Source organism: Ambystoma mexicanum, chromosome 9, assembly GCF_040938575.1.
Source record: "Ambystoma mexicanum isolate Mex_15411 chromosome 9, UKY_AmexF1_1, whole genome shotgun sequence".
In the NCBI taxonomy this organism is placed as follows: domain Eukaryota; kingdom Metazoa; phylum Chordata; class Amphibia; order Caudata; family Ambystomatidae; genus Ambystoma; species Ambystoma mexicanum.
The window spans coordinates 556,620,722-556,648,403 of NC_090931.1; the positions used below are offsets into that span (position 1 = coordinate 556,620,722).

At 43.9% G+C, this 27,682-nt stretch overlaps 1 protein-coding gene across 5 annotated transcripts in view; it reads left to right on the plus strand.

Annotated features, from left to right (window-relative positions):
• The window catches only part of TRIM37 (tripartite motif containing 37), a 1,981,866-nt gene that overhangs the window by 1,767,474 nt on the left and 186,710 nt on the right, over nt 1-27,682 (plus strand). For all 5 annotated transcript variants that reach the window (XM_069615157.1, XM_069615154.1, XM_069615156.1 and 2 more), the window contains one exon: nt 5,117-5,312. In XM_069615157.1, the coding sequence (XP_069471258.1) occupies nt 5,117-5,312 (196 nt within the window). The remainder of the gene's footprint in view (nt 1-5,116; nt 5,313-27,682) is intronic.

The following is a 27,682-nucleotide window of genomic DNA, read 5'->3' on the forward strand; positions in this document are numbered from 1 at the left end:
CAAAAAACGGAGCTGCACCCAGAATAAGAACAAGTTAATTATTGTGTTCCCCCTCTCCTGAACGAGCCCGCGTCCCCCTTTATCCATAACTTAATGAATCCAAATTCACATATTAATCTTTCCCCAAAGTTGTACCTTGTCTGTTGTGCAACTTCTGGAAAGTGAAATGGAAGATTGTACAAAGCCAAGAACTTACCCTGTTGGTTTTTGTATTGATAATAGTTTTTTGGAGACTTCCCTTGGAAGAAGAAGGTTTGTTGAAGTAGTTATTTAGGTTTTCTAGATTTTTGGTCAAGGACATGTACAGATAGGTGTGATCAGTTGACATGGCATATTTCAGTTTAGCGACTAGGTGACATTCAAGTTTTTTTTAAAATAAGTAGTAGGAGGTTTTGGAACAGTTTAGCCAATCCACCCAAGGTCTGGAAGCTTTTTCGCTCAAGGATATCAATGTGTGAGGGACCCGATAGCTGATTATCAAACATGACTCCTAGATATTTATATTAATTGACCACCTCCAGTTTATTCCTATCCAGCCAACAATTTAAAGAATTAACCTTCCCTTGTGACCGGGTGAAAACCATAAACTTAGTTGTGTTGATGGGTTTGTCTGCAAAATGAGAACATTTTAATTGGCAAACTCTGCTAATCAATTTTTGAAAGCTAATGTATGCATTGTCTAGAGTCAAAACATTACAAGAATTATGCTAATACAGTGACTCATTTTGTTTAACCTGTACCATACATAGTTTTATTTCGTAATAATAAAATACAAAGATTTGGAATGTTCTTGAGGCCAAATCTTCTTCCGGTATCCATGATTACAGGGGTTTGGAAAAGATATCCCCGTGGAGGAAAGACTCTCTAGAGGGGGCTGTTGTAACACTGCATTAGTAACAGGTCAGCATCTTCTTACAACATTTCCTAAATTTGAATTCATTCATTGGAAGCATCCACATGAATTCTTATACAATGTAAAGGCTTTTACAATAGATTGTTTCTGGCACTATTGTACCTCTGGTAGATTTTGTGCTCTATCAAATGAACTTTATAAGGTTTAAAATATTATAGAGATGGTTGGAGGACAAAATTGGACATTTCTGAGTATTGTTTTAAGAAGGACAGAGTTTAAAAATGTTGACATTCATATTTTGAGATGGAATTATATGTGGATTGTTTAAATATTAAGTTGATTAGTCTGTTTTTTAGTAGGAAATGTACACTGATCAATTTTAAACAGTTATATTTGTGCAATTATGTAAATATGGTTAATTTTGTAATTGCCTTTTTTCTTTTCCCTTGTAAGAATTTTAGAAATGATGTGTTAAGTTCTTTGTGTAGCTAAATCACATCAATAAAAAAAAAGTCATGCATGCTCCCATGGCCCGACTCCACAAGAGGAGCACTCAGATGCCTTTGAGTCTTGAGAATAGGCATGAACAGGGTCAAGCTTGCGTGCTTATTTTAACTCACCCAGTAAGTGTAGAAATGGCATGGTAGGCTCTCAACTGGGCATTTGTGGCAGGGGGGGTCCCATGCCAGGAGCCACAACCCAAAATTATGCTGACAATGGGCTCTGACTCATTTGGGTGGGAGGGGCCACCACGTATGGCTTTGCATCCAAAACCTTTGGAAGTGTCACGATTCAATAAATGTATATAAATAGCAGTGTGTGTAAGCTGAAACCCTTATATCTAGCAGCGAAAGCTGTTCTTCCCAAGTTAAGGATAAAGCGAGTGTTTCTTTATTCACTGACAACACTAATGCTGTTTTCAATGTGAACAAACAAGTAGGAACGAACCACTCACAACTGTGCATTCTGGGTCTTAATCCTTGGGTATTGGCTGTCGAACGTGGACTCTCCTTGCAGGCCACCCATCTGCCTGAAGTCAGATAACTCTATGTTGACCAGCTCGGTACATTTTGCTATCAGATTCACAAAATGGTGCTGGCTGGGTCAGTCCAGCGGGTCCCCCTCTTTTAGTCCTGGAGTCCACGACTGTTAGATTTATTTGCGACTTAGGAGATGCTGTAGGACCGCAGTATGTGCCCTGGATGGAGATGGACTCATTCGCTAAGGTATGCAATTAAAATGTCTTGTGTTTGAATTCCCCACAGTCCCCTTTATTCAGAGTTTTTTTTAGGAATTTCAGGGAAGTAGTCAATGTTTCTCTGTTGCAGCCCCTCCCTTACCGATGAAGCTCTGGTTCTTGGATCTACTGACTGACCCGGTCCAGAATGCCTCCCATGTTTTCATCTCAGTCAGGCAACCTTCTCAATCAACGTGAGAGGAGGCTTGAGCTACACCCCTCCTTCGATCTATGAACTTAGCAGCATGGTTTGTAAAGAAATAACTTTGGTGCCTTGACTTTATCACAAACCAATATGGACATACTTCAGATGGCTCCAAGAACTCCATGAGAATACAATATTTTGCAAATAGGCAAAATGTTATTAGTGCTTACACAGGTTGTGAAATCCTCTATAGTCTTATCCTTTAACAAATAGTTTGCTCAGTCAGGTGGCAAGATGAACACTTACACGTCTTATCTTGCAGATTTAGCTGTGTACTGTAACTTAGAGTAACGGTCTGCTTTCTCCCATTTTGTGTGCCTGTTGCATCTGTTCACTACAGTTAAGTAGCCATGTCCTTTTTGGGATCCAAATGTTGTGTTTAATATATTTGTTCAGAAACCTATGGTTATGGGTGCTTAGTGTTTTGTTTCCTGGAAGACTTCTTTCCTGGTGGAGACAACATCAACCTGAGTATTCCTGATTAGTGTGGATTCTCCGATACAGAGACGGTCATAATGTTCCACAACAATGAGGTAGATTTAAGTCTGTCTTGGTAAGATTGTTTTAGATTTCCATATAAATCAGGAAATGGGTTTTCTTAATTTTTTTTACAAATACTTATTCCAAGGTAAAGAGGTGACTCCACTGCCCTGATGTCAGAACAGCTTTTAAATTGAATTTGGACAGAACCAGACACTTCAGGAATTCAGACTGGCTGTTTATCGCTTATGGTCGGGCAAATCAGGCTAAATATGTATCCAGTGATAAAGCCGCCTGGGTAAAGGTCTCCAGTGGGGGTGACATTTCCCCAAATTTGCACTCCCACAAAAATCGAGCACTTTTACCAAACATTCTAGGATTGGAGTTAGAATAGTAAATGATACCCATCCTAGAATATGTGGGCGAAGGCTTTTAGGAGTGCAGGGAAAATAATCACCTACCTGGCGCCTTTTTCCCAGGGGGCATTTTCACATTGAAGCGCTAAATTCCCTTCCAAACACATTATTGGTAATCTGATTGTGAATTGCATTTTTGACTCAATTTTTATGGTAAAACCCCTCCTTGATGTCTCTGTGCATACTCTGAGCAAAAGCAGCCTCTATGGCTTTACAAAGGCATCTCCCCATTGAAGCCATTAGTCAGGCGGCTCCATGGTCTTCTACATCCTCTCTCTGCAAACATTACTCTCTGGACATTCGCTCAACGGCAGATGCTCGGTTCGGTCAAACTGTTCCCCAAAACCTCTTGGGGTAAATGAATCTCCCACCCATCCCTCTTCAAACACTCTTTATAAATCTACCATGGCTATAAGGGAAAGGGGACATGATGTTGAGTATGTAAAAGGTGCTAACTGTAGTAACTTCTTTGCTCGTAGTCCCCTCATGGATGATCATTTCTTTTCTGGTAAATTTCTGGTACGCAAATCTTCCTAAGTGTGAGTATCTGAATTTCGTTACTCGGGGTTCGTCAAGGAATTTACATCTTTCTTATTTTATTGACAAAGTTTAATCCTTTACCTTTCTTGTGACAGGCACCACCAAAAAAGTGCTTCAACCTTTTATATTCTCAAATTCTTGCAATACATACTTTCTATAAACTTGATGCACAACGTATTTTGTAATCTGGTAAGATCGCTCATTGAGTAATGGGCTCTATTCCGACATCTGTGTATGTAACGATTTACTGCAGCATGCTTTCTAGGTAAGCGTGTCGGACAGTGCCCACCACCTCCTTACACCTTATCCCACATGCATAGGAAGGTGTGCCAACTTCAGAGGGACATGGATTAGAAGAGGGAATAGAGACATCTATCCGATCTTTAGGGAAATATCTCAATATGGTTCTGTCCCACTCTTTAAGGAAAGCTTTTGGTTGTGCAGGGAGCCATTGTGGGTGGGTAGCCACTGTTTTAGTTTGAGTATGTTGTAATACTCCCGTCATCTCTTCTACATTGTCCTCTAAACACCTTCCCCTAATGGTAATTAGTCTAGTGGAGCATACCTTTATTCCCAGGAGAAAGTCTGCTTATTCAGTGTTCACATTGGTACGTGAGAAGTTGAAAAGTTAATGTTTATTGCAAGTGTCACCAGTAACCTAGTTTTGAGCACCAACTCCCTTTTGATATATTGCTTTGGAATAGCCATGCTAATAATGAGATGTTTTCATGGGTGAACACCTGATGGCTTGCCTAATGGCAGGCATGCACAATGTGTCGTCCTATAGATAAATCAAAAATGGAAACTCATGCCGACTCTCCTGACCATAGTTTTGTGAGGAGTCATTCATACAGAAAGAAATGCTTGATGGGCTGCAAATGGGCCACATACTTTGTGTTGAGCAATATAGGATTGGAGGGGTTTCAGACTTTTTGAAAAGAGATGTTGCACCCAGAGTCTTAGTCATGCGCCAGTATGTCAACTGATTTTGTAGTTGATTCTGTGGGGATTCCTACTAGCTAACTACAGATGAGATGAATGTGACCTTGTTGTAAACTGGAAGCATGATGCTCTAAAATTAGCTGGTGCCTATCCAGATGAGATGGGTTCCTTTGCACTCATTATAAGAGGAAGGGTGAAGAAGATATTAAATTGTTAATTAATGCATCTTTTTAATTGTAATGGTTTGTTGTGGTCACACATTTCTGAAATGTCCCGTAGCACAGAAGACATAGAGAATGTTCAAGAGCTTGCTAAGCATACATTGTAGACTGGTAAAAGTACTTATGGTGATGGGCACCCTTCATTTATGGTAGTGTATGTTTCCTGACATTTTTCTAATTACTCAATAGTTAAGTGTAACATATTATTTGACTTTCATATAGGTTGCACTGGAACCACAAAACAAAATTGCAGGCATGGATCGCCTAGATCTATAGGAAATGGTAATCATATGGAGGCGTCACCAAGTGTCAAACCTGATGAAAGGCAGCCTGATATTTTAGGATTGGATGTTCAGAGTATATCCAGCTTGAATGGGTTCTCCACTGTGGAGAAAGGAAGAAAGATCGTCACATTTGGGTAAGTGTTCAGTATCATTTTATAGAATGTTAATATTTGAAACAATTAAAGGTTTGTGTCCATTGTGATTGCAAAAGTGATTATGCTGGGTGGATTAAATTGTAAACATGCCATTTATACTTTCTTGGCCGTATATTAAATGGCATATTATGGATGAAAAGCTTACGTCATGACGTGTTGAGAACTTTTGGCTACACATCCTGCTTTATGGTTAGGTATTTCTGCAGTGTTAAAGTAAAAGAAAACATGTGGTTTATTAGACTGCTCCTTTTAAGGGGCTTAGTAAAATATGGGCGCCACTGCAGAGCAATGTAATGGGAATGGGGTACGAATATTAAGCTTCAGTTGGTTGGATTTCTATCTGCCACTAGAAGATAAAGTTTCCAGTGTGGGAACCTTTCCATATTTCATATGCTTTTGAAATTCCTTTCATACAGACTTGGAGTACCCTAGAACATATTTTACAGTACCCTTCTCAGCATTACATCTGCCACACTTTTCTTTCCTGCTGTGGCCTTTTTTTTTCTTATAAAAACATACTGTTTGCCCAGATGGCTCTTCTCTTTTAAGGAGCCCAAACACTGCTTTGAGAGGGCAGGAGTGGGGCACCAACTTGTTGAATGGTTATTTTGATTAACGCAAACACTTTACACAAGGATCCTTTCTAGGCTTTATTCCAATTATTCTTATTAATACTTTTGTGCCTCAGATTCCTCTTCTTTACAATTCGCTCTGTGCCAAGAGCAATGCCAGAGTTTAAGATTAATTCTAAACCGTCCAGCCATCACCTCTTTTGTTTTGCTATAGCCCCCCCCCCCCCTCCCCTGAACCACCCCTGGTGGGACGGGTATGCCCAGACGTGGGTCTCATGCCTGCTGGTCCTAGAGACCCAAGATGATACTCACTGATGAGGCCCATTGAGGCTGAATCATGTCAGGGGATGCTTGTGGTCTCGTGCAGAAAGTATTAGACCAAGCAGTTTGGGCTGGTCTTCCCCTTTCGTGGTGGGACCAAGCCTGATTTGCATTTGGTCTTTCCCCTTTTGTAATGGCTTGGCAGGCAAAGAACGATGGTCTGGACTGAGAAACTGGAAATAGTGCACTGTGATACTATATAAACAAAAATAGAATGGCAGAATCACAAAGATGCAGGAAATTGGTTCATTTAAAAAAAAAAAACATCTTTATGTGTTACATTTCTGCTGGCAGAATGTCACTAATCACTACATAAGCAAGCAAACCAGCACTCTCGAAGCATGAGTGCAACTATCCCAGCCCTTCCGGCTTCTCCTAACATTGCTCTACTACACACCACCATGGCATCTAAGAGCTCCCAGCATGCCAACACTTTCCAAAGCACGAGACAGCACACCCTTGCACACCCACCTAACCTAACCTACCTCACTCTCTCTGGCCTCTGTTATACAGAGCATTGATGCATTTCATTGTGCAATTGTGTGCCTATGAAACATTCTATTTCAAACTACGTGCAATTCTATACTTCGTACGAGCATACATAATCGTGTACTTAGAACAGATTGACATGACATTTTCTTCTATAGTCTAAAGCACGCATATCATGTCTTTTTGCTCGTTGAGATAGCAGTCTCGTTTATTTGCAGAAACCCAAAACATAGCATGTTCCTCACTCTCAGCACGGTCGTTTCTCTGTGCCTAGGTGTAACTGTCTGCCAAAGCTGTTGTTGTTTATCAAAGCATATCTCTCACTGTGTGCTTGCGAAAATGCAGTGCCATGCAAGAAGCTGACTTCATAGATGGACAGACACGCAGAGCAGAGAACATTCTCTAGTGCCTAGAAATCACACTACATTGTGCTATAAATGACAAGTGTACATAATCACATGGCTCTCAGCATATATGGAACCATTATGGCTTAGACCAAAACTATAGTGCTCAAACATGGCCTATTCTAGATGAATTCAAAATTAATGCATGTATAAATGAATGAATAATGAATGGATTACTTAATGGATTAATCACATGATAACTATCATGCATAAAATGCAGTTTCACAAACAAGCCTTTTATCATGTGATAATACATTTCAGGAATACTTCATACTAGTCAAGTGTGTCAGGTGTGAAAACATGGATAAGGAACAAGTAAGTAGTGTAGCTAAATTCTCAGAAAAACTCAAGCATACTAAAACAATAACATGGATATTTCAATAGTGCTACTGGAACAGAAATACCATTGAACAATCATAGTGACTCTCTATCAGTCGTTTTCTGCTAAGACCAGGCAAATACCTAGTTGACAAGCGTGTCATATCTCTGGAAACATGCACATGGCATGAACTACTAGGCAAGCTCTAATATTTCATTAATTGGCAGCATCCTAATGATCACTGCAAGCAAATAGCACTGCAAAAACTGACAAAACTGTGGTGCATTCATCCTAATAACCTGAAAACATATCTCTAAATGATGCATAGCAATTTGTGTAAATGGCATATGGCAAGATATATATGGCTCAACCCAGTGCTCACAATGCATAGCTATCAAAGCATGTGTATTCAAAAAGAAAACGAAGCATAGCAAATGTATCATGTGTTACATGGACATGGGCAATCGGTTTCAGTTTTCTCTCATGTTGTACATTCTCTTCTCTTGCACACAAGAGACAGTTCTTAATGTTTCTAGTCATTAGCAAGTAACCAATGGCCTCCTCGTGGCAAAACTGCATGTCTGTCCTCGCATCTGCACAACCCTTACATGGGCATAGCATACCATGGCATAGCCTAACATAGTTACAGTGTCCAGCATGGCATGTTGACATCAGTGTCTATCAAGAAGCCTCACTGACAAAGGCTCACTCACGGGAACAAATCATTGCTCACTTCTCACTGCATTGCAAGCAGACATCTTCAAGCAAAATGGAGCAAACAATATGTTGGTTTCATGTGGGTGCCAAACAAATTCTCTTCTCATTATGCAATCTGTACTGACTGGCACTTTCCTGATTTTTTCTCAATCCAGAAACTCTCCCTAATCTATCCTTTTTTAAAAAAAAAAAAATTAAATTAGATTTTATTAAGGTTTTAACAAAACAGTTTGAACAACATACAGGTATTGGGTGGTGCAGAGCTTATCTGCCACAATGTGATCCCTCCTACTCACTCCCCAAACATACCCTAGATCATTTTCCCAAAACAGAGCTCCCATCCACCCTCCCCCGTAACCCCCAGGAACATTGGGTTATCTATCATGTCTCCTCATATAACGTGGTCTCACTTGGGGCATGCGGGTTACAGTCAGATTTGCGTCTCTTTCAGTGTTTTTTGGTTGCTTCGCCGAGGTGCTTACAAGCAGACATTCTCGACCTTAATGAGTCAGCAGTTCTCAGAACAGTACATTGTCTCACATCGCCTGTCCATGTGTACCGTAAATTTCACCTCTAAGGGCATCATGTTTACCATTGGTCAAGCATTGATTACATATTGATTCAGAAAACCGCCCCATAGAGTCTCATACTGTGTGGTTTTTCCATGTAGGGCGGCTGTGATTTTTTTCCATTACTGCAATATCGGGGGCCACATTCATCCATTCCGTCTCACCCGGGACCGTGATCGCTTTCCAGTGCAACACAATATAGGCTTGTGCACCGAGGAGGGGAGGTGCCACTATTCCGGTCACCCTTCTAAACTCATCCTCACTTTTTTCCAAACCAAATAACACAAGAAGGGTGCAACTTCCCAATGGATCTCATCGAGATCTCTAATCCATCCGAGGACCTCATCCCAAAACACTCTAATTCAGGGGCATCCCCACCACATATGCCAGTAGTCGGCTCGTTCACCACATTGCCACCAGCATAATAAGGTACCCATCGTCTGAAACATCTTAGACAATCTGTGGGGGTCGTATTGCCATCTGTGGAGAAGCTTGATGCCATGTAATTTGTACTGGCATGGGATTGCAACTAGCGAGGCACCCTTACACATTCTGGTCTACAACTCAGGGTCTATTTCCAGGTTCATGTTTTTCTCCCACCTATTCTTCAATTTAACCGTGGACCCTTTCCCAGCATTTATTAGTGCTGTATACATAATCGATATGAGGCCCTTGGTCTCTGCGAAAATGTTGAGAATAGTTTAGAAGGGAGTAAGGTCTCTGTATTTTCTCCTTCCATAACTCCCTCTTCAGTATGCCTTTAAGTTGTAGAAAGGGGAAGACAGGGAGGGGTCACATTCCCAGTGTGTTCTCAAGTTCTATAATCGCGAGGAAGCTACCCTCCTTCCAGAGTTGTCCCACTCTCTCTAGGCCAGCCTCAAACCAGGGTTGAAATCTACCGTGGTCTGGGATCTCGTCTCGAATTCCCGGTGCCCAAATATGACTCAAAGGTGATGGCCACGTGTTGATGCTATATCTAACAATGCAAGTGAGCAAGGTCATGGAGATCTGCCTGCTGACAATCAACCAATTAAATCCTGGAGAGTCACCACATGTATTGGTAGACCCAGAATTATCACAACAAATGTGTACTGCAGCTTAAGTTTTTTTTTTGAGTGCAGTCAGTGTCACAGTAAACTTTAATTTTTGGGAACATAGGATATTCAACATTTAAGAGACAGAGTATAGTACCTGAGTCGAATAATTCAAATGGTAAATATTTGAAGAACCAATTTCTAGTGTTTGTACATTCTCTAAAGGTTCCTTCGGAGGGAAGCTAGAGAATTTAGTGGAGTCATAATCAGGTCAATAGCCCGTATAGTGTGTGCACAATCAAGAGTTGAACAACAACATATATAACATGTCAACACAACAGTGTTTCGGCCATTTTGTGATGAGCTGGGTGAGCTCTAGTGATGTAGGCCTTCATTAGGACAAGAGTTTCTTTGGAGTGGTGTATCCTATGTGGTCTGTTAAAACAGACGGAGAGTATGTCAGGAATTGGTTGGTCGAACAATCTAGCAGTAGACATGTAAGTAAATACTCAAACAAAGGGATGCCGGTGCTTACCGGATCTAGAGAGCACAATGGCTTTGGGCGTGGAAGTGTCAAAGTCCACTTCAAGACGGTGGAGCCTTCATCTTATGCAAACGCAGTCATCCCTGTCAAAAAGATAAGGGAGTGATAAGAGGGGCTGTAGCTGGTCTAGGCGCAAAATACAAGTGGTACGAGCCAATGTCTTACCTCTGAGGCCAGTGGCAATTTGTCAACGGCTTGTGGTAAGAGTGATAGTTGTGGTCCAAAAGGATCCTTGCTGTGGATAATTAAAAGAAAGGACTGAATGGCAGTAAACGGTGCCGCTATGGAGGTGTTAAAGTGGTGCTGTGTGCTTAAATTGAGTCAGTGTGTGTCAAGTCTAAAGGTGACTCAGTGAGAACTGATGTCAGAGTGGAGACGTGCATGGCTGTTAGTGCCTCCGGGGTGTAGATAATGGCGACCTGAGTCACTGTGGTGGTAAGAGGTTTAGTTTGCTCACGAATAGCGGACGTGTGAGTGAGCCCAAGGTGACTAATAGAGATAATGGATGGTTAGTGGCGCGAAACCGTGGAAGGACATATGCCCCTGTGGATAAATGAAGGGCTCAGTGCGCGGTCCCGTAGCTGGAACATGCTGTGCAACTGACGTGGCCAGGGCGGGCACAAATAGCAGGACCAGCTGTGCCTGTGGTGTGTAAAACCCAAGGTGACTGATGGGGGCTAGCTACCGTGGAGAAAATCTCGCCCGTGTGGGTACAAGAGGGGCTGAGTGCACGGTCAAGTAATAAAAAATGCTGTGCAACTGGTGTGGTGAGTTGCCAGGAGTGCCACAAGCTGTGCCTATGTTGTGTGAGAGTGCGCGAAATTACACGTGCAGCAATTAGCTTACCTGATGTGATCGCGAGGAGCTGCAGTAGCGAAGCTGCCGGCAGTGCGAAGTCTCACTGGCAGCGCGGCTGGGAATGCTTGCTGTTGTCGGGGCCACGGTCAAGTTTAAACAGGCAGCGGCCATTATGGGAGGTGCCTGAGTGCGTGCCTGTATCTGGTCGTGCGGGTGTTTTTTTGCCAGACATGGACCAAAAATTAAAAGAATTAGGTAGTCATGGGATATGTGTGATCAATGGCACTAATGACACCTGTTCAAAAAAGGTTACCTTGGCGCCTCGTGCGAAGCAGGCAGTCAGAGCGGACACACGATAATATTAATGTCATGCGCAAGTGTGACACATGTGATGTGTCACAGGGGGGTAAAGGACCCCGGTGTTACGAGGCTCCAAAAAAACTCAAATTCGTGGGAGTATATGGACATGTGGGAGTCCATGGTTGTGTGTTCATTATGAGGACATTCTGGTGGGCACAGCTCTGCTGTGTTTAAAGGTGCAAATTGTACACTAAATTTGTGGTCACAGCCTCCAAAGGACTGTGGTTAGCGGTAGTTTGACACATGTGTGCATGGAAAGACTGTCATGGTACAGGTTTGTGCAGCAATCAAATGAGACTAAGCAAATGAAAATTAGTGGGGTACCACAGCAAATAATGGAGCACAAATGCAGCAGTTGTTCCACATCATTTACAAAAAATGCTTCCAATCTACAGTGATGTTTTAACCTTCTTTCACAGTGCGGAGTTTGTGGACCCACTTCTGTTCTAATTGGGTTAGAGTTTTATCAATGTCCCCACCTCTTTTGGTGGTATTCACTTTCTGTATTACGCACCACTTTATGTCCATGTTGGTGTTGTTTTTCTTGATGTAATGTTCAACTAGTGGTTTGCCTGGCACCTTGTTTTTTATACACAAACGGTGCTCGCAGATGCTCGTTTTCACTTCTCTCATGGTCTTCCCCACGTATAGTAGTCCTCAGGGGCACACAATGGTGTACATTACTTGGAGGATTATGGGTTGTGGGTGGGGACCACGTGCTCTTGTTAACACAATACGTTATGAAAACATTCCAAGGAATTATTATATATATATATATATATATATCTTGATTGAAAGATCTCTTCAAATCACATACGCTTGTTTTAAGAAGAGTGGGTTTTATTCATGGTTTGGACCGCCAATATGTGTTTCGACCTACGGGTCGTCCTCAAGGCTGTATGAGTCCCACATTACACATATTTTCACATTATGAAAAGACACAATAGTACATGAAAAATATAGAAGAAAACAAATACTTGTCCAATTCCAGGAAGAAATAACATGAAAAACAGAATGAAATAATAAATTGCATGAGCATTAGAAGTCAATAACACAAATAGAACAGATAACACATAGCAGTTGTAGGAGAGGCCGGTACAAATGATCGAAGATCAAAGCCATAGAGGGTTTCAAGAAGAAAAAATTATATATATAAGAAATGTTTGTACATTTCTTCCTGGAATTGGACAAATATTTGTTTTCTTCTATATTTTTCATGTACTATTGTGTCTTTTCATAATGTGAAAATATTTGTAACTTGGGACTCATACAGCCTTGAGGACGACCTGTATGTCGAAACACGTGTCGGCTGTCCAAACCATGAATAAAACCCACTCTTCTTAAAACAAACATATGTGATTTGAAGAGATCTTTCAATCAAGATATATTTATATATATATATATATTTCCTTGGACTGTTTTTATAACGTATTGTGTTAACAAGAGCGCGTGGTCCCCACCCACAACCCATAATCCTGCTTGTTTAACTATACCAACTCCTAGTGGATGAGCTGGAGGGTGTGGTGATATCGCTGCCAGTTATACAGAATCTTACTTTAAGTGCTCACAGATTCAAGTAGTGGTCAAGAGCGCACAGCTTAACTTTATCGAATCCATATTTACTAATCCTTACTAGGTGTATATTACTTGCTTCGTGTTGCAGTTGGTGTGATCTTGTACGGTCCAGGAGAAGTCTGTGTGTGTGAAGACTTTCGTAGTCTCCGTGAACTGGTAGGCTGTGCATTTCCCACAGCGATAGTGGCCTTGAACAGGCGGTAAATTCCAAAGGGTGTTGGGTTGCTTCGGTGGTTCAAGAAAGGTGTGTACTAGTGACTCCTTGATGTTTCGGTTTTTCTTGAAGGCAAATAGCGTCACTTTCTGGATAGATCCAGTGTTTTTAATCAGAGCCCAATGTTGTTTTATGGTCTTCTTAATCAAGTTGCTGAGGGGACTGTAGGTTGTTACGAAGACCAACCTGTCCAGTTGTTTCTTGGTGGTTTTGGTGAGGCACACAGTGTCAATAGGTGTTAGCTGCTCGCTTGTTGGCATGTCTGATGGATTTCCTCGGTTATCCCCCGTCGAGTAGATGGTTTTGTAGATATGTAGCGTGTTTATCGTGTGTGTCACAATTCGTGCAGTTCCTCCTGATCCTCAGGAATCGCCCGTAGGGCCGGTTGTACTTCAAGCTTTCTGGGTGATAGCTATCGGAGTGCAACAAGGGGTTGATAAAACTCTAACCCAATTAGAGCAGAAGAAGGTCCACAAACTTTGCACTGTGAAAGAAGGTTTAAACATCACCGTAGAGTGGAAGCATTTTTTGTAAATGTGAAACAACTGCTGCATATGTGTTCCATTATTTGCTGTGGTACCCCACTTAATTTCATTTGCTTATTCTCATTTGATTGCTGCACAAACCTGCACCATGACTGTCTTTCCATGCATACATGTGTCGAACTACCGCTCACCACAGTCCTTTGCAAGCTTTGACCACAAATGTAGTGTACAATTTGCACCTTTAAACACTGCAGAGCTGTGCCTGCCACAGTGTCCTCATAATTTACACTCAACCATCGACTCCCACATGTCCATCTACTCCCACGAATTGGAGTTTTTTTGGAGCCTCGTAACACTGGGGTCCTTTACCCCTCTATGACACATCACATGTGTCACACTTGCGCATGACATTAATATTATCGTGCGTCCGCTCTGACTGCCTGTTTCGCACGAAGTGCCAAGGTAACATTTTTTGAACTTTAACAGGTGTCATTAGTTCCATTGATCACACATATCCCATGGCTACCTAATTCTTTTAATTGCTGGTCCATATCTGGCAAAAACACGCACCCGACCAGATTCAGGCACTCACTCAGGCACCTCCCATAATGGCCACTGCCTGTTTAAACTTGACCGTGGCCCCGACAATGGCACGCACTCTCAGCTGCGATGCCAGTGAGACTTTGCACCGCTGGCAGCTTCGCTACTCCAGCTCCTCGCGATCACATCAGGTAAGCTAATTGCTGCACGTGCAATTTCGCGCACTCTCACACGCCATAGGCACAGCTCGTTGTGGCACTCCTGGCAACTCACCACACCAGTTGCACAGCATTTTTAATTACTTGACCGTGTACTCAGCCCCTCTTGTACCCACACGGGCGAGATTGTCTCCGCGGCAACTAGCCCCTATCAGTCACCTTGGGTTTTACACGCCACAGGCACAGCAGGTCCTGCTATTTGTGCCCGCCCTGGGCACGCCAGTTGCACAGCATGTTCTTGCTACGGGACCGCGCACTCGGCCCTTCATTTATCCACACGGGCGTATGTCCTTCCACGATTTCGCGCCACTCACCATCCATTATCTCTATTAGTCACCTTGGGCTCATTCACACGTCCGCTAGTCGTGAGCAAACTAAACCTCTTACCACCATAGTGACTTAGGTCGCCATTATCTACACCCCGGAGGCACTAACTACAGCCATGCACGTCTCCACTCTGACATCAGTTCTCACTGAGTCACCTTTGGACTTGACGCACTCTGACTCAATTTAAGCACACAGCACCACTTTAACACCTTCATAGTGGCACCGTTTACTGCCATTGAGTCCTTTCTTTTAATTATCCACAGCAAGGAACCTTTTGGACCACAACTATCACTCTTACCACGAGCCGTTGACAAATCGCCACTGGCCTCAGAGGTAAGACATTGGCCAGTACCACTTGTATTTTGCGCCTAGGCCAGCTACAGCCCCTCTTATCACTCCCTTATCGTTTTGACAGGGATGACTGCGTTTGCATAAGACAAAGGCTCCACCATCTTGAAGTGGACTTTGACACTTCCACGCCCATAGCCATTGTGCTCTCTAAATCCGGTAAGCACCGGCATCCCTTTGTTTGAGTATTTACTTTCATGTCTAATGCTAGATTGTTCGATCAACCAATTCCTGACATACTCTCTGTCTGTTTTACTCCAACGGACCACATAGGATACACCACTCCAAAGAAACTCTTGTCCTGATGGAGGCCTACATCACTAGAGCTCACCTAGCTCATCACAAAATGGCCGAAACACTGTCGTGTTGACATGTTATATATGTTGTTGTTCAACTCTTTGATTGTGCCCACACTATACGGGCTATTGACCTGATTATGACTCCACTAAATTCTCTAGCTTCCTTCCCAAGGAACCTTTAGAGAATGTACAAACACTAGAAATTGGTTCTTCAAATATTTACCATTTGAATTATTCAACTCAGGTACTATACTCTGTATGTCTTAAATGTTGAATATCCTATGTTCCTAAAAATTAAAGTATACTGTGACACTGACTGCACTCAAAAATAAAACTTAAGCTGCAGTACATAGTTGTTGTGATAATTCTGGGTCTACCAATACATGTGGTGACTCTCCAGGATTGAATTAGTTGATTGTCAGCAGGCAGATCTCCATGACCTTGCTCACTTGCATTGTTAGATATTACTGTGGGCAGAGCAAGGCATTAACCAGGTACCCTTCCTCATATTCACGTGGTGATGCCTCCCATGTCTGCGCCCTCCCTCCAGATCTCCCAAATGGTACCAAATGGTACCAAATTAACCTGTTGGATCCTACAGGTTAATTTGCCCCTTGGTACCCAGAGCCACTCTGATAGGGTGGCCGGATTGAAGTTGTAGTTATCGAGGTGTGTCCACTGTAAATGTGTGTGGTTTCTCATGTGTGGCACTAAGATCCTCAGCTGTGCTGCTGCATGGTATTTTGTAAGGTCAGGTAAACCCACCCCCTTTTCCTTTGGAAGAATTAAGACCTCATATGCTATCCTCGCTTTTTTCCCTTGCCAGAGAAATCTCAAAATGGCCCTCTTCACCTACCCGAAGAATAGTTTTGGCATCTTGATGGGGAGCATCTGGAACGGGTATAGGAATCTGGGAAGACACGCAATTTTAATTGCATTAAGTCTCCCCATCCACGAAATCATGAAGTTCTGCCACTTGGTTAGATCAGCATGAAATTGAGAGAGTAGAGCGGGGAAATTGGCTTTGTATAGAGCGTCCAGATTTCGTGTGAAGTTTATTTCCATATATTACAACGTTGATTCCCCAATGGTGAGGCCTAGCGTGGAATATCTGTCGGTATCCTGTTGGATGGGTTCTTTCAAGGGGAACAGGATTGACTTGGACCTATTCATTTTAAAGCCAGACAGTAGCCCATATCGTTCAATCAATTGTATGGCTCTTGGTATAGATGCTAATGGATTCGTCACATGCATTAATAGATCATCGGCATACAAGGCCATCTTATATTCCTTCCCATTTACTTTCAGACCTTCCACTAGGTGGTCAGCTCTAATTGTCTGTGCGAGGGGCTCAAGAGATAGAGCGAACAATAGCGCAGATAGAGAGCAGCCCTGCCTAGTTCCTCGACCCAGAGCAAACCATCTCGAGTAGTCCAAGTTAACTGATACCGAGGCCCTGGGGGATGTATATACTGCCCTCACCCCTCTTCTGAATCTCTCACTGAGTTGTACCTTGCTCAGGACAGCCCCAAGGAAGCCCCATTCTACCCTGTTGAAGGCTTTTTCAGCATCAACAGACATGAGGGCAGGGTCCCCCTTCATCTTCTTTGCCTCATGAATCAAGTGTAGTGTTATGCGCATCGTATTTGCTCCCTGTCTCCCCAATATAAATCCCACTTGGTCTGAATGTATCAGCTGAGGCATGTATATCTCCAGCCTGGCTGCCAGTATCTTCGTGTATATCTTCGTGTCACTATTGAGTAATGATATTGGGCGATACAATCAGCGGTGGCTTGGGTCTCTACCTTCTTTGGGGATAACCGTGATCACCGCCTCTGAGAAGGAGTCTCGGGGTATTCCTTCTCCAATATATAATTGAATAGGTCTACCATGAATGGGAGGAGGGGCGACAGAAGGTCTTGTAAAAGCCTGCCGTATAACCAGTGTTTCCTGGGGCCTTCGCAAGCGGCAACCTCTTTACCGCTCGCTCCACTTCTTCGGCCGTGATAGGGGCATCCATTGTGTCTGCATCTGCACGGGTGAGTTTCGGCATCTCAACACCCCCCAAGTACCTCTCTATTTCCCCTTCATTTTGAGTTGTTTCGGATTTGTATAGAAGTTTATGAAATCGTGCGAACGCCTATGGGATGTCCCCTCTCTGCATACCCGGGGCAGCGTCTCCTCCATTATCTATGGCGGTCAGCCATCTTTCTTCTGTCTGGCCTCTCAATCTAGCTGCTAGAAGGGCATCAGCATTATCCCCCTTCTCATAATACTTCTGTTCAAGGAGCCGTAATTTGTGGACAACTCGTCCCTCCTCGAGGAGACAAAATTCTTCCCTTTTCTGTCTGGCTACAGGGATCTTCTCTGCTCTGCCCTCGGTGGCGGTCTGTGTGGCCCAGTCCAAGTGACTGATCTCGTTCCTTAATCTATTTTCGATGAAGGCTCTCTCCCTAATCTATCCTTTGATACCGATGTATCATGGCACTCTGTTAGTGATTTCTGAACAATGCAGAACATTGCAAATTTTCAACAGCCCTCATGTTGCGCCAAACATGGGCAAATATTTCTCTTCTCTCAATGAAAACAAAGCAGAGCACCAGGGGCTAAGTTTCAGTATGTAACTCCTCCCTCTGACCCCAACCTCTACCCCTTCATTAGGGTCAAAGGCAAGGCGAATATTTCCAAATTCATCTCTCGCCGTTTATGCAAACAGCTCGGAAAACAAACTTGTGGCAAACATTTCCCATTTCGAAAACATAGCAAGGAAACATATCTCCGTGTGCAAAGATTTCTATGAGGCAAATCTCAGTCAACCTGGAAATCAGCCAGCCAGCCAGCAAGCAAGCTTCATCTCCACGTACTTCTTGAAGCAGAACAGATATCTTGTTCAAAACTTCAAGGTCAGAGACGTTCCGCAGAATTTCGCTGCTTTACGGCAACGTTGCGTGGCACGTATATTTAGTGTCAGGTCAGTCTGTATCCCGATCAGTCTGGGACAGTCTGGGTCATAAGGTGAGTGGGATCAGTCTCCCCGCATCAGATGTAACTCAGGAAATCAAGACAAACGTGTAGTATTATTGTTTTGGCATATATCGGTAAACTCTTCTCAAACAAGTGTTAGGCAGACTTCTCAAAATGTGCTAATTCCTCTCTACCTTAAAGAGCCCCAGCTCTTTTGCTGAACTTTGGGACTCTGTACTTTTTAATTCCGTTTGTTTTCTGTGTTTATTTCTTTTGGTTATGGAGTTTTAGACAACTCCATAGGCATCATCTTTTTTAGGTGTGTCACACAGCACCCTCAGTGGGTGTCCAGTCATTTGGTCGACTGAAAACTGGTCGAATGACATTTGGTCGACGCAATTTGGTCGAAAACCAAATGGTCGAATTTTTTATTTATTTATATATTTATTTTTCGGGTTTAAGTTTTTTAAAAAAAGGGGTTTTTAGAGAAAAAAAGGGGGCTGGGGGGACCCCCAAAAAATAAAAAAAGGGGTGAAAATAAAAAAAAAATTCGACCATTTTTTTTTCGACCAAATGTCTGGTAACCCCCTCAGTGCAGTGACACAGGAAAGCCTTTAGGCTGTTCCAAGGTTTAAATACCTTCTCTGGGATAAACTACTGTTTCCCAGAGAATGTAAGGTTAAATTGACTTTACTAGTCTTTTTAAATTCCTAGACCCAGCACACACTATCTTCCAAAGAGTGCTGGAGGGGTACCTAGTATCCCCTATGTCTAGAAACTCATGTAGCAGTCAAATGCTACCCTTTCCTATCGAAATGGCTGGTGACAGTGGTTTTACAATGAACTACCATTATTTTTCAAGCTCCGCGAACACCGGTAGCTAAAAGTCGTGGGAGCCATGTTTTCCAAGATGGTGCCTTAAGCCCCTTTGTTTAAACAGGTCCCGGTCTTCTTTTTTTGCCATTTTTTTTTTAGAAAGGACCTTCTAGTCTTTGTCTCTCTGCGCCAAACTAGGTTTGGTCCCTTTGTTTCTATGCCTTTGGCTGGCTTCAGGACTGAAGACCACCTCTGGCGTCTGAGTGTCTGGGGTGGGCAGGAATTGACAAACGTGCCCGAAACTCCCTGTGCTTAGTCTCCTAGGAGACCCAAATGCACTCTGGCATCATTGGCTGGCTGACTGTCCGCAAGGACAGCCACCCTGCTGGGTGAGTGGCAGCTAGGCTGGAATGAAAGGGAGAAAACTGTTTAAAAGGCGAGTCTCTTGGACTGGAAAGGAGAGTCGACCACTGAAACGAAAGAACTGAAGACAAGCTGGAAGAGGACGGCTGCTGCAACTCCTGGACCGTTGCTTTGCCTGGTGAAGCCCTGCTGCAGGTCCGAATTGCCAAGTTCATCTCGACAGAGAAGCCCCTTCAAGGACGACTTCTTCCTTTGAGTTGGTGGGGCCAATCAACTCGTAAGCCACCTGGATACCATTCTCAAAGCTGGTTAGGATTAACCAGGGAGAGGGACACCAGCTTGCGTGCTTGAATTACAGCTACTGGAACTGAAGTGACTCCATTTTGTCAGTGTTTTTCGACGATCCCGTGCAGTGCAGGAGTCCCCCGACGTCCTCCCTCTTGTCCCCACGACTGAGGCTCAGGAAAAGTGAGATCTGCAGGAGCTGCCAGGAACCAACGTCTTCTGCTGCATCTTGTTCTTCATATTAAGGTACTGTGCCAACCCGATTGAGAGCACTTGCCTCTCGCAGGGAAAGTTCGTGGAACTTTCCCAACTTGCAGGCCTAATCAGCTTGTGACCCAACATATGATTCTTTTTTGTACAAACTACTTCTGAGAACTTTGGCAAAGACTTTACCGTTTACTTCAAGAACTGCTCTTTCCTATCCAAGAAACTAGTCAATTGACTTTGGCCTAGGCCTATCGAACTGAATCGAGCCCTCTAGTGAACTAAAACTATTTGCACTGCCTAAGAACGCAATTGTGATCTATTCTGCTAACTTGTGCCTTTGTCCTCCTATTTAAAGTGATTGAAATGCCATTTTGCTTCCATTTCAGGGGAGCCTAATTTACTTAGAAACTTATTGGTTTGGTACTGAAGTGTATTTGTGTATGATATAAAGTTGCCTCCTTCTAGTGAATGTTTTCTAAATGACTGTGTAATAAATGAATAAGTGTTTTACCAAGAAACATTGAATGTAAGTGTCTACTTGAACCACTGTGATTGTAAGACCTCTGTGTAACCTCTTTTACTGCTCACATTCCCTCTTGAGATAAGCCTAGCTGCTCAGCTCGCTGCCGCAAAACTGTGTAGTACAGACTTATACCAAAGGTTGGTTTTGCTTACACCTGTAGTACTAATTGCATATGGTAGTCTCAGAGGGTACTGCATGCAATTCTGCCTAACAACAAGGCAAAGCTATTCATCTCTCATTATACTGTTCTTCACAGTGCATACTAGATGTAACCTGTTCTAGTCTCTCAGAGACAGCAATGTTAAAATCTCAGTGTCTGGTCATTCCCATTCAAAGTATACTAACAAAGGTCTGTCATAATTCAAGCTGATTTCAACTATGTGAAGCATTTTGCCTTCACTGTATGATGCAACTGTCTTTCTATTTCTATCTTTCATATATGCAAATAAAGCAAATCTCTTAACATAATTCGAAACTCCAAGATTGCATACAACTCTGTGTGGTGCTGCAAAGTGACAAAACCATCCTCATTCTCACAGTAAGCATCCCATGGCAATGGTGCCATTCTCATACCCTCTTTCAACAAGAGGAAACCTCCATGGATTTCTTCATGTTGACAAGACCGGTACTCATTCATACAAACTTTCTCTCCTGCATCTGCAAGATTCTTCAGTAAGCTAACACTGCCCTTCTGACATACTGCTGCTGCTAGTAACATTGTACAATATTGTGACAACTCTAATCTATCAACCTGCATCCTACTATAAATGTTAGTACTTTCAGTGTATCCTCGAAGCATTCCAACATAGCTCAATGCATTATTCACTACAAAGCATATTTCCTCTGCAGAATTCATACTGGTCAATTTATCTTCTAAATACATTTCAAAACTGTAGGGCAAAATATTGTCACCCTCTCCACAAGCTGCCAAGATGGTGCTATTACAATTTATATAAAATATTTTCACTGTTTCACCTATCCCCATCAGATCAGAATGCAATGCACGGCTGTGTCGAAGAATTTCTCTGCTGAAATTCTGTCAAGTATACATCATCAGAACTGCACTGAAACACTGTGTACACATCTCTCAATAGGTTCACTCCGTAATGGCATTTCTGCAAGTTGCATTTCTCTGCAAAGGGACCCACAATAATGGGTACAAATTCTAACATAGGACATTTCTCTTGCATACATATAACATTCTGTTGCCCTGCTGACATGGCAATATCTTGAACCACTGAACTGTCAATTGAACATTTCTGTGACATAGCATCTATCACACTCGGGTCTGCCCTAGGTAACTGCTTCTCCTCGTGGGCCAACCTGTCTCATCATTCTCTCGCACTTATTCTGAGACTACTTCCCAATTCTCTGACATATTTCTCAGTTGATCCCTTATTGCTCTAAGGCAACTAAGGTATGGACTCACTATTTCAGTATTTTCTACTAACCCTTTGGGTTTATTCTCAAACAAAGCCTCACAACTTGTGCGAGTTTCCAAACAAACTTCGGGCAACTCTAAACAAGTAGCTCCAGCCTGGCTAATATGTGCGCACATTTCAAAACCATTCCAAACAAAGTTGAATCAACAAATCTGGATTTCAACCAAAGGCGGACAAATAGGTCCTGTGGAGCATGCTCACCAAATCAAATTCCAAAGATTCCAAAAGAGAGCAACACGATGATCTCCCATCAAAGACAAACTCCCTGATTACTGTGTCTGGCAATCTCTCCTTCTCCAAGCAAAGATGCAAACAGCATCAGTATCACAGCTGCACACCAACGCAGTGTTAAAAAACCTTTGCTGTAGACAATCTCGGTCAACAAGTAGATCAGAACAGCTGCTGCAACGAACTTCCTTCTATTTGGCAGCCAGAATCCTCTTCTGTTCCAGCTATGGACCTTGACTGTCCTTCGGGAGGGTCCCTATTCAGGCGCCATTCTGAGAAACTGGAAATGGTGCACTGTGATACTATATATACAAAAATAGAATGGCAGAATCACAAAGACAAAGGAAATTGGTTCATTTCAATCAACAAAAATCTTTATTTACACCTTGCATTTCTGCCTGGCAAAATGTCACTAATCACTACATGAGCAAGCAAATCAGCACTCTCTAAGCATGAGTGCAACTACCCCAGCCCTTCCGGCTTCTCCTAGAATTGCTCTACTACACACCACCATAGCATCTAAGAGCTCCCAGCATCCCAACACTTCTCAAAGCATGAGACAGCAAACCCTTGCTCACCCACCTAACCTACCACACTCTCTCTGGCCTCTTTTATACAGAGCAATTATGCATTTCATTGTGCAATTGTGTGCGTAGCAAACATTCTATTTCAAACTACGTGCACTTCTGTACTTCGTGCCTGCATACATAATCGTGTACTAAGAACACATTGACATGACATTTTCTTCTATAGTCTAAAGCAAGCATTTCATGTCTTTTTTCTTGTTGAGACAGCAGTCTCGTTTATTTGCACAAACCCAAAACATAGCATTTTCCTCACTCTTAGCAAGGTTGTTTCTCTGTGCAAAGGTGTAGCTGTCTGCCAAAGCTGCTGTTTATCAAAGCATATCTCTCACTGTGTGCTTGCGAAAACAATTTCCCTGCCGTGCATGAAGCTGACTTCATAGATGGCCAGACACACAGAGCAGAGAACTTTCTCTAGCGCCTAGAAATTACACTGCATTGTGCTATAAATGACAAGTGTACATAATCACATGGCTCTCGGCATATATGGAACCATTATGGCTTAGACCAAAACTATAGTGCTCAAACATGGCCTATTCCAGATGAATTCAAAATGAATGCATGCATAAATGAATGAATAATGAATGGATTAATGGATTACTTAATGGATTAATCACGTGATAACTATCATGCATAAAATGCAGTTTCACAGGAGAGTTGCCCATAGCAATGCCAGGGGTTAAGATTAATTCTAAACCTTCCAGCCATCAGCACTTTTTGGGGGATTTGGAAAGTTAACATTAACCAGTAGGCGAGCGCTGGACAACATCTAGCCCGGCTACATACATGGCTACAGGGGGCCAGCTGTCATTTGAAGGAGTAACCTTGATATAAATAAAATGTGCGACCCCTTTTTGCTCTTTTGATTGAACAGTAACTTCATTAGAACTTGAGGGCCCTCCAAAGTGTTAGCGACACATTTGGTGCTGACCTGCATAGCAAACTGAAGAGGGTCACATAATGACACCTGCGTGTAATACTTGTTTCAAAATAAAATATAGCAACACTGATACCGCAGGGGAGTGATGTATTATTCATGAAACGTGTATAAATCTGTGGTAAGTCGGAATCGGTAGACTGACAAGCAGGCATGATTTTCAAAAGGTTTATTTTCTCTTCTGATTCAAAAACGCCCACTCCCTGGTTTGCGGGTCATGCTAGTCTCGACGAAATCTTCACATTGTTCCACAAGGCAAAGGGTGAGACACTGTGATCTTGTTTGAGGCACTACGGCGTGGACCGAGCTCCGAGGACAGGGTGCAATGAGAAGGAAAAGGGAAAGAAGCAGCGTCGGAAGAGGTCCTGCTGCCCGTGTGCCCTCGCACTGACACTCCTCTGCCTCGAAATAGAAGAGGGACTGATTCAAGGATTACCCAGGGTGGCTGGCGCAGGTACCTTTTCCTTTCCTACCCAATATTCCACCCCAGAGGAATGGGAGTAACTCTGCTTGAAGATGCTAGACATCTTTGCCAAGGCGCTGATGCCTTCGGCTGAGGCGCCATCAGCTAAAAGCAGCTCCTGGGCATCCGGCATTAACCAGTGAGCAGGAGCTAACATTTTGCTTATTGTCATGACCCCTTATGCTTTAAATATCATAAAAATGTGTCCTAATGCTTATTTGTAGATTGTCCCAAATGCATACAGTTAAGTTCACATAGCTGTTTGTTTGTCATCAGTTGGCTTGGGGAGCCAAAACAAGGTCTTGGTAGCTGTTGGTTCCAAGCTAACATGGCTCTTCTAGGCTACAAGCAGAAGCTAAATGGCTCCCAGCTGCCCCCAATTTCGAACCCTGTGCCATCCAGAACGTCCAGCCATAAAAGAAAAGAGCTAAATCCTTGGGGCTTGCTGTGCAACATCTCTCTGCTCAGCCGTCTTGGGCAGGGGTTTTCGTCCCTCCTTCTCCTATCTCTCAAGAGACTGTGGTCAATCTGCCCTGGTACTGCAGGGCAGGCGCATCCAGAGCATTAGAGATGCTCAGAGGTGTGGTGTGGCCGCGGCCACCACCCAACCACCCCCCAGTGCGCAAAACCTCATTGAGTGGCTATGTTACCCAACACTAGTGTGGTGGGCGGGGGTGCATTTCCCTGTTCAGCACGGAATGGTCAAGGACCACGCCCGACACTTGTGGCTTACAGGTCACCCAACAGGGGTATTGCCTCCCGGTCCTAAAGCACCCACTGATCCACGGCCCCGGGCCACACCGTTATCTGCGGACCCCATCCTCGTGGGTGTTGTCCACCTGCTTCTGTCTGGTACCAAAGGATAGAGGCTTGCGTCCCATTCTGGATCTGTGGCTGCTGAACTTGTTCCTTTACAAGGACAAGTTCAAGATGGTTGTACTGGCTAAGATCCTGCAAGCTTCGATCTACAGGACTGGTTGGTAGCACTTGACATTCAGGATGCCTACTTCCACGTGCCGATTTATTGAAAGCACAGGACGTACCTGAGGTAAGCAGTGAGCCAACATCACTACCAGTTCAAGGTTCTGCTGTTTTGGCTCCCAGGGTTTTCACCAAGCTGCCAGCCGTGTTGGCTACTCGTCTCAAAACGGAGGGCATTCATGTCTTTCCCAACCTGGACAACTGGCATCTTCCATGCTCAGTCTCCAGATCTAGTGTCATAGCATTTACTCCACACATGATTGATTGATTGTTTATTTGTATAGCGCCTATACACAAAGTGTTTCAAAGCGCTTCAAGGAGGGAGGGAACATGGGATAATACAGTTACATTCATTACAAGTCCTTGAAACAGTTTAGAATGTGAAAAACTATCAAATCATAACAGACAGTGCAAGTGCTTTGAACAATAAGGGGGAGGCTAGGGAGGAAGAAGGGAGACAAAACTAGCAGTAACATTACTATGCCTGACGGCAATTGTTGCAATGCAAGAGTGACAAGAGGAGGGGGAAGTTCGGGAGGTAGGGGGAGAGGAGAGAAGGGGTGAGCAGAAGAACAAAACAAGTGACTATCCAGTAAAGGTCGATGACTGATCAAGATAGTTCTGGGGAGGGAGTGGGAGAAGAAAACAAGGAGGGAAAGGGGGAACAAAACAAGCTATTATCAGAGGTCAAAGCACCGATGATAAGAGTAAGTGCTAAGATATAGCTTGGAGGGAGGAGGAAGGGGGAGAGACTGTTGCAAAGACGGGCGGCTACGAATTACTACGCCTAACGGCAATTGGAGTGGTGCAGGAATTTGACAGGGGGAGGGAAAGGAAGGGGAAGGAGGGAGGGCTGTGGTGAGGGAAAGGATGAGAAAAAGGGAGGGGTCGGGCAAGGGGAGTAAAGGCAAGATGGGGGAGAGAGTGAGGAGGGGGCACTGGCAAGGGGGACAAGGAGACACTGAGGGGGGGCACGGTGAAAAGGAGACCCTGAAGGGGGGGGCAGGGTGAAAAGGAGACCATGAAGGGGGCAGGGGGAAAGGAGACACTGAAGGGGGGCAGCGGGGACCTGGAGACATAGTCGGGGAGCAGGTGGAACATGTAGACACTGGAGGGGGCAGGGGAAACATGGAGAAAAACAGGTGGGGGCACACAGAATCACCCGGGGCAAGGGGAGGAGTGGTGGGGTCACACAGGCACTCGGGGTAAGGGGGGAAATGTGGTGGACAGGGGTAGACGGGGCCTTTGAAGTGGGCCTTCCATGGTTTGGCCGGCTCCCGCCTCCCGGTTGCTGCCATTGCCTTAATGGGCCAAGGCAGCCAAATGGAGAGGCGGGCAGGGGCTGGCCCACACGAAGGAAAGGAAACACCAATTCGAGCAACGACGACGACACGGCCATCTTGGAATGGGCTTGCAGGCATGGAGGCACAGCATAAGTAAAAATACATTTCAATAAATCCATGGATATAATAGCAATCACGCACCATGCTGGCCACAGCAGCCCAAACAAATGAAAACACCATCAAATAGTGCAATTTCTGACCAGGAACGGCGGTCGCTTGCAAAAGCAGAATTCTTTCACGCAAATTGCACTCTATTGCACAACTTGGGCTTTTCCCTGAACTTCAAAAAGCCTCAGGTTTCACTGTCCCAGTCCCTCCGATGTATTGCATCTGTCTTGGACACTTGCTGGCAGTGCTTTCCTGCCTGAGGACTGAGTGGCAAACATCTTTTGGCTAGTCAATGTCCTCCAGTCCCAGCCTTGGCTTTCCTGCACCTTCTGGACCTCATGACCACCTGCATCCTAGTGGTGCTGGAGGCGAGGCTGCGCATGACATCCTATAACTTTTTTTATGTGTCTCTGACCAGGTGGCTCAGCAACTTGCGTGGTAAGCTATATAGGAAAACTTGCTGAGGCGTGTCGTTTCGTCAACCTTTGCCCCAGGTGACGCTGGTCACAGACGCATCTCCGACTAGTTGTGTTGCTAAACTGTCAGGTCTGACTTAGAAAACTGTGGTCTCGCATGGAGTCTTGGGAACACATCAACTTGCTGGAGCCGAGGGCCATCAGGCTGGCCCTCGTCGCTTTTCTCCACTATGTGAAACGCAAGACTGATGTGCCTGACGTAATACAGCCATGCAGTATCTGAACAAAAGAGGTTGTTTTGGGTCCTTGCCTCTGTGCAGAGAAGCAATGCAACTGTGACTCTGGAGAACAGTGTCTCTCCTACAGTGGTTCATCTGGCTGGAAAGGAGACTGTCACAGCTGATGCCTTGAGCAGACAGACCTTGGCCTCCTACGAATGAGTGCTCTGCCAGGAAGTTCTTTCACTCCATTTCAGGGGTATGCTTCCTCTTTTGACCCACTCTGAGGCTCTCCCAGTTTGCCTCCCTCCTGGGCGTCTTTTGATTTCTCTCCAAAC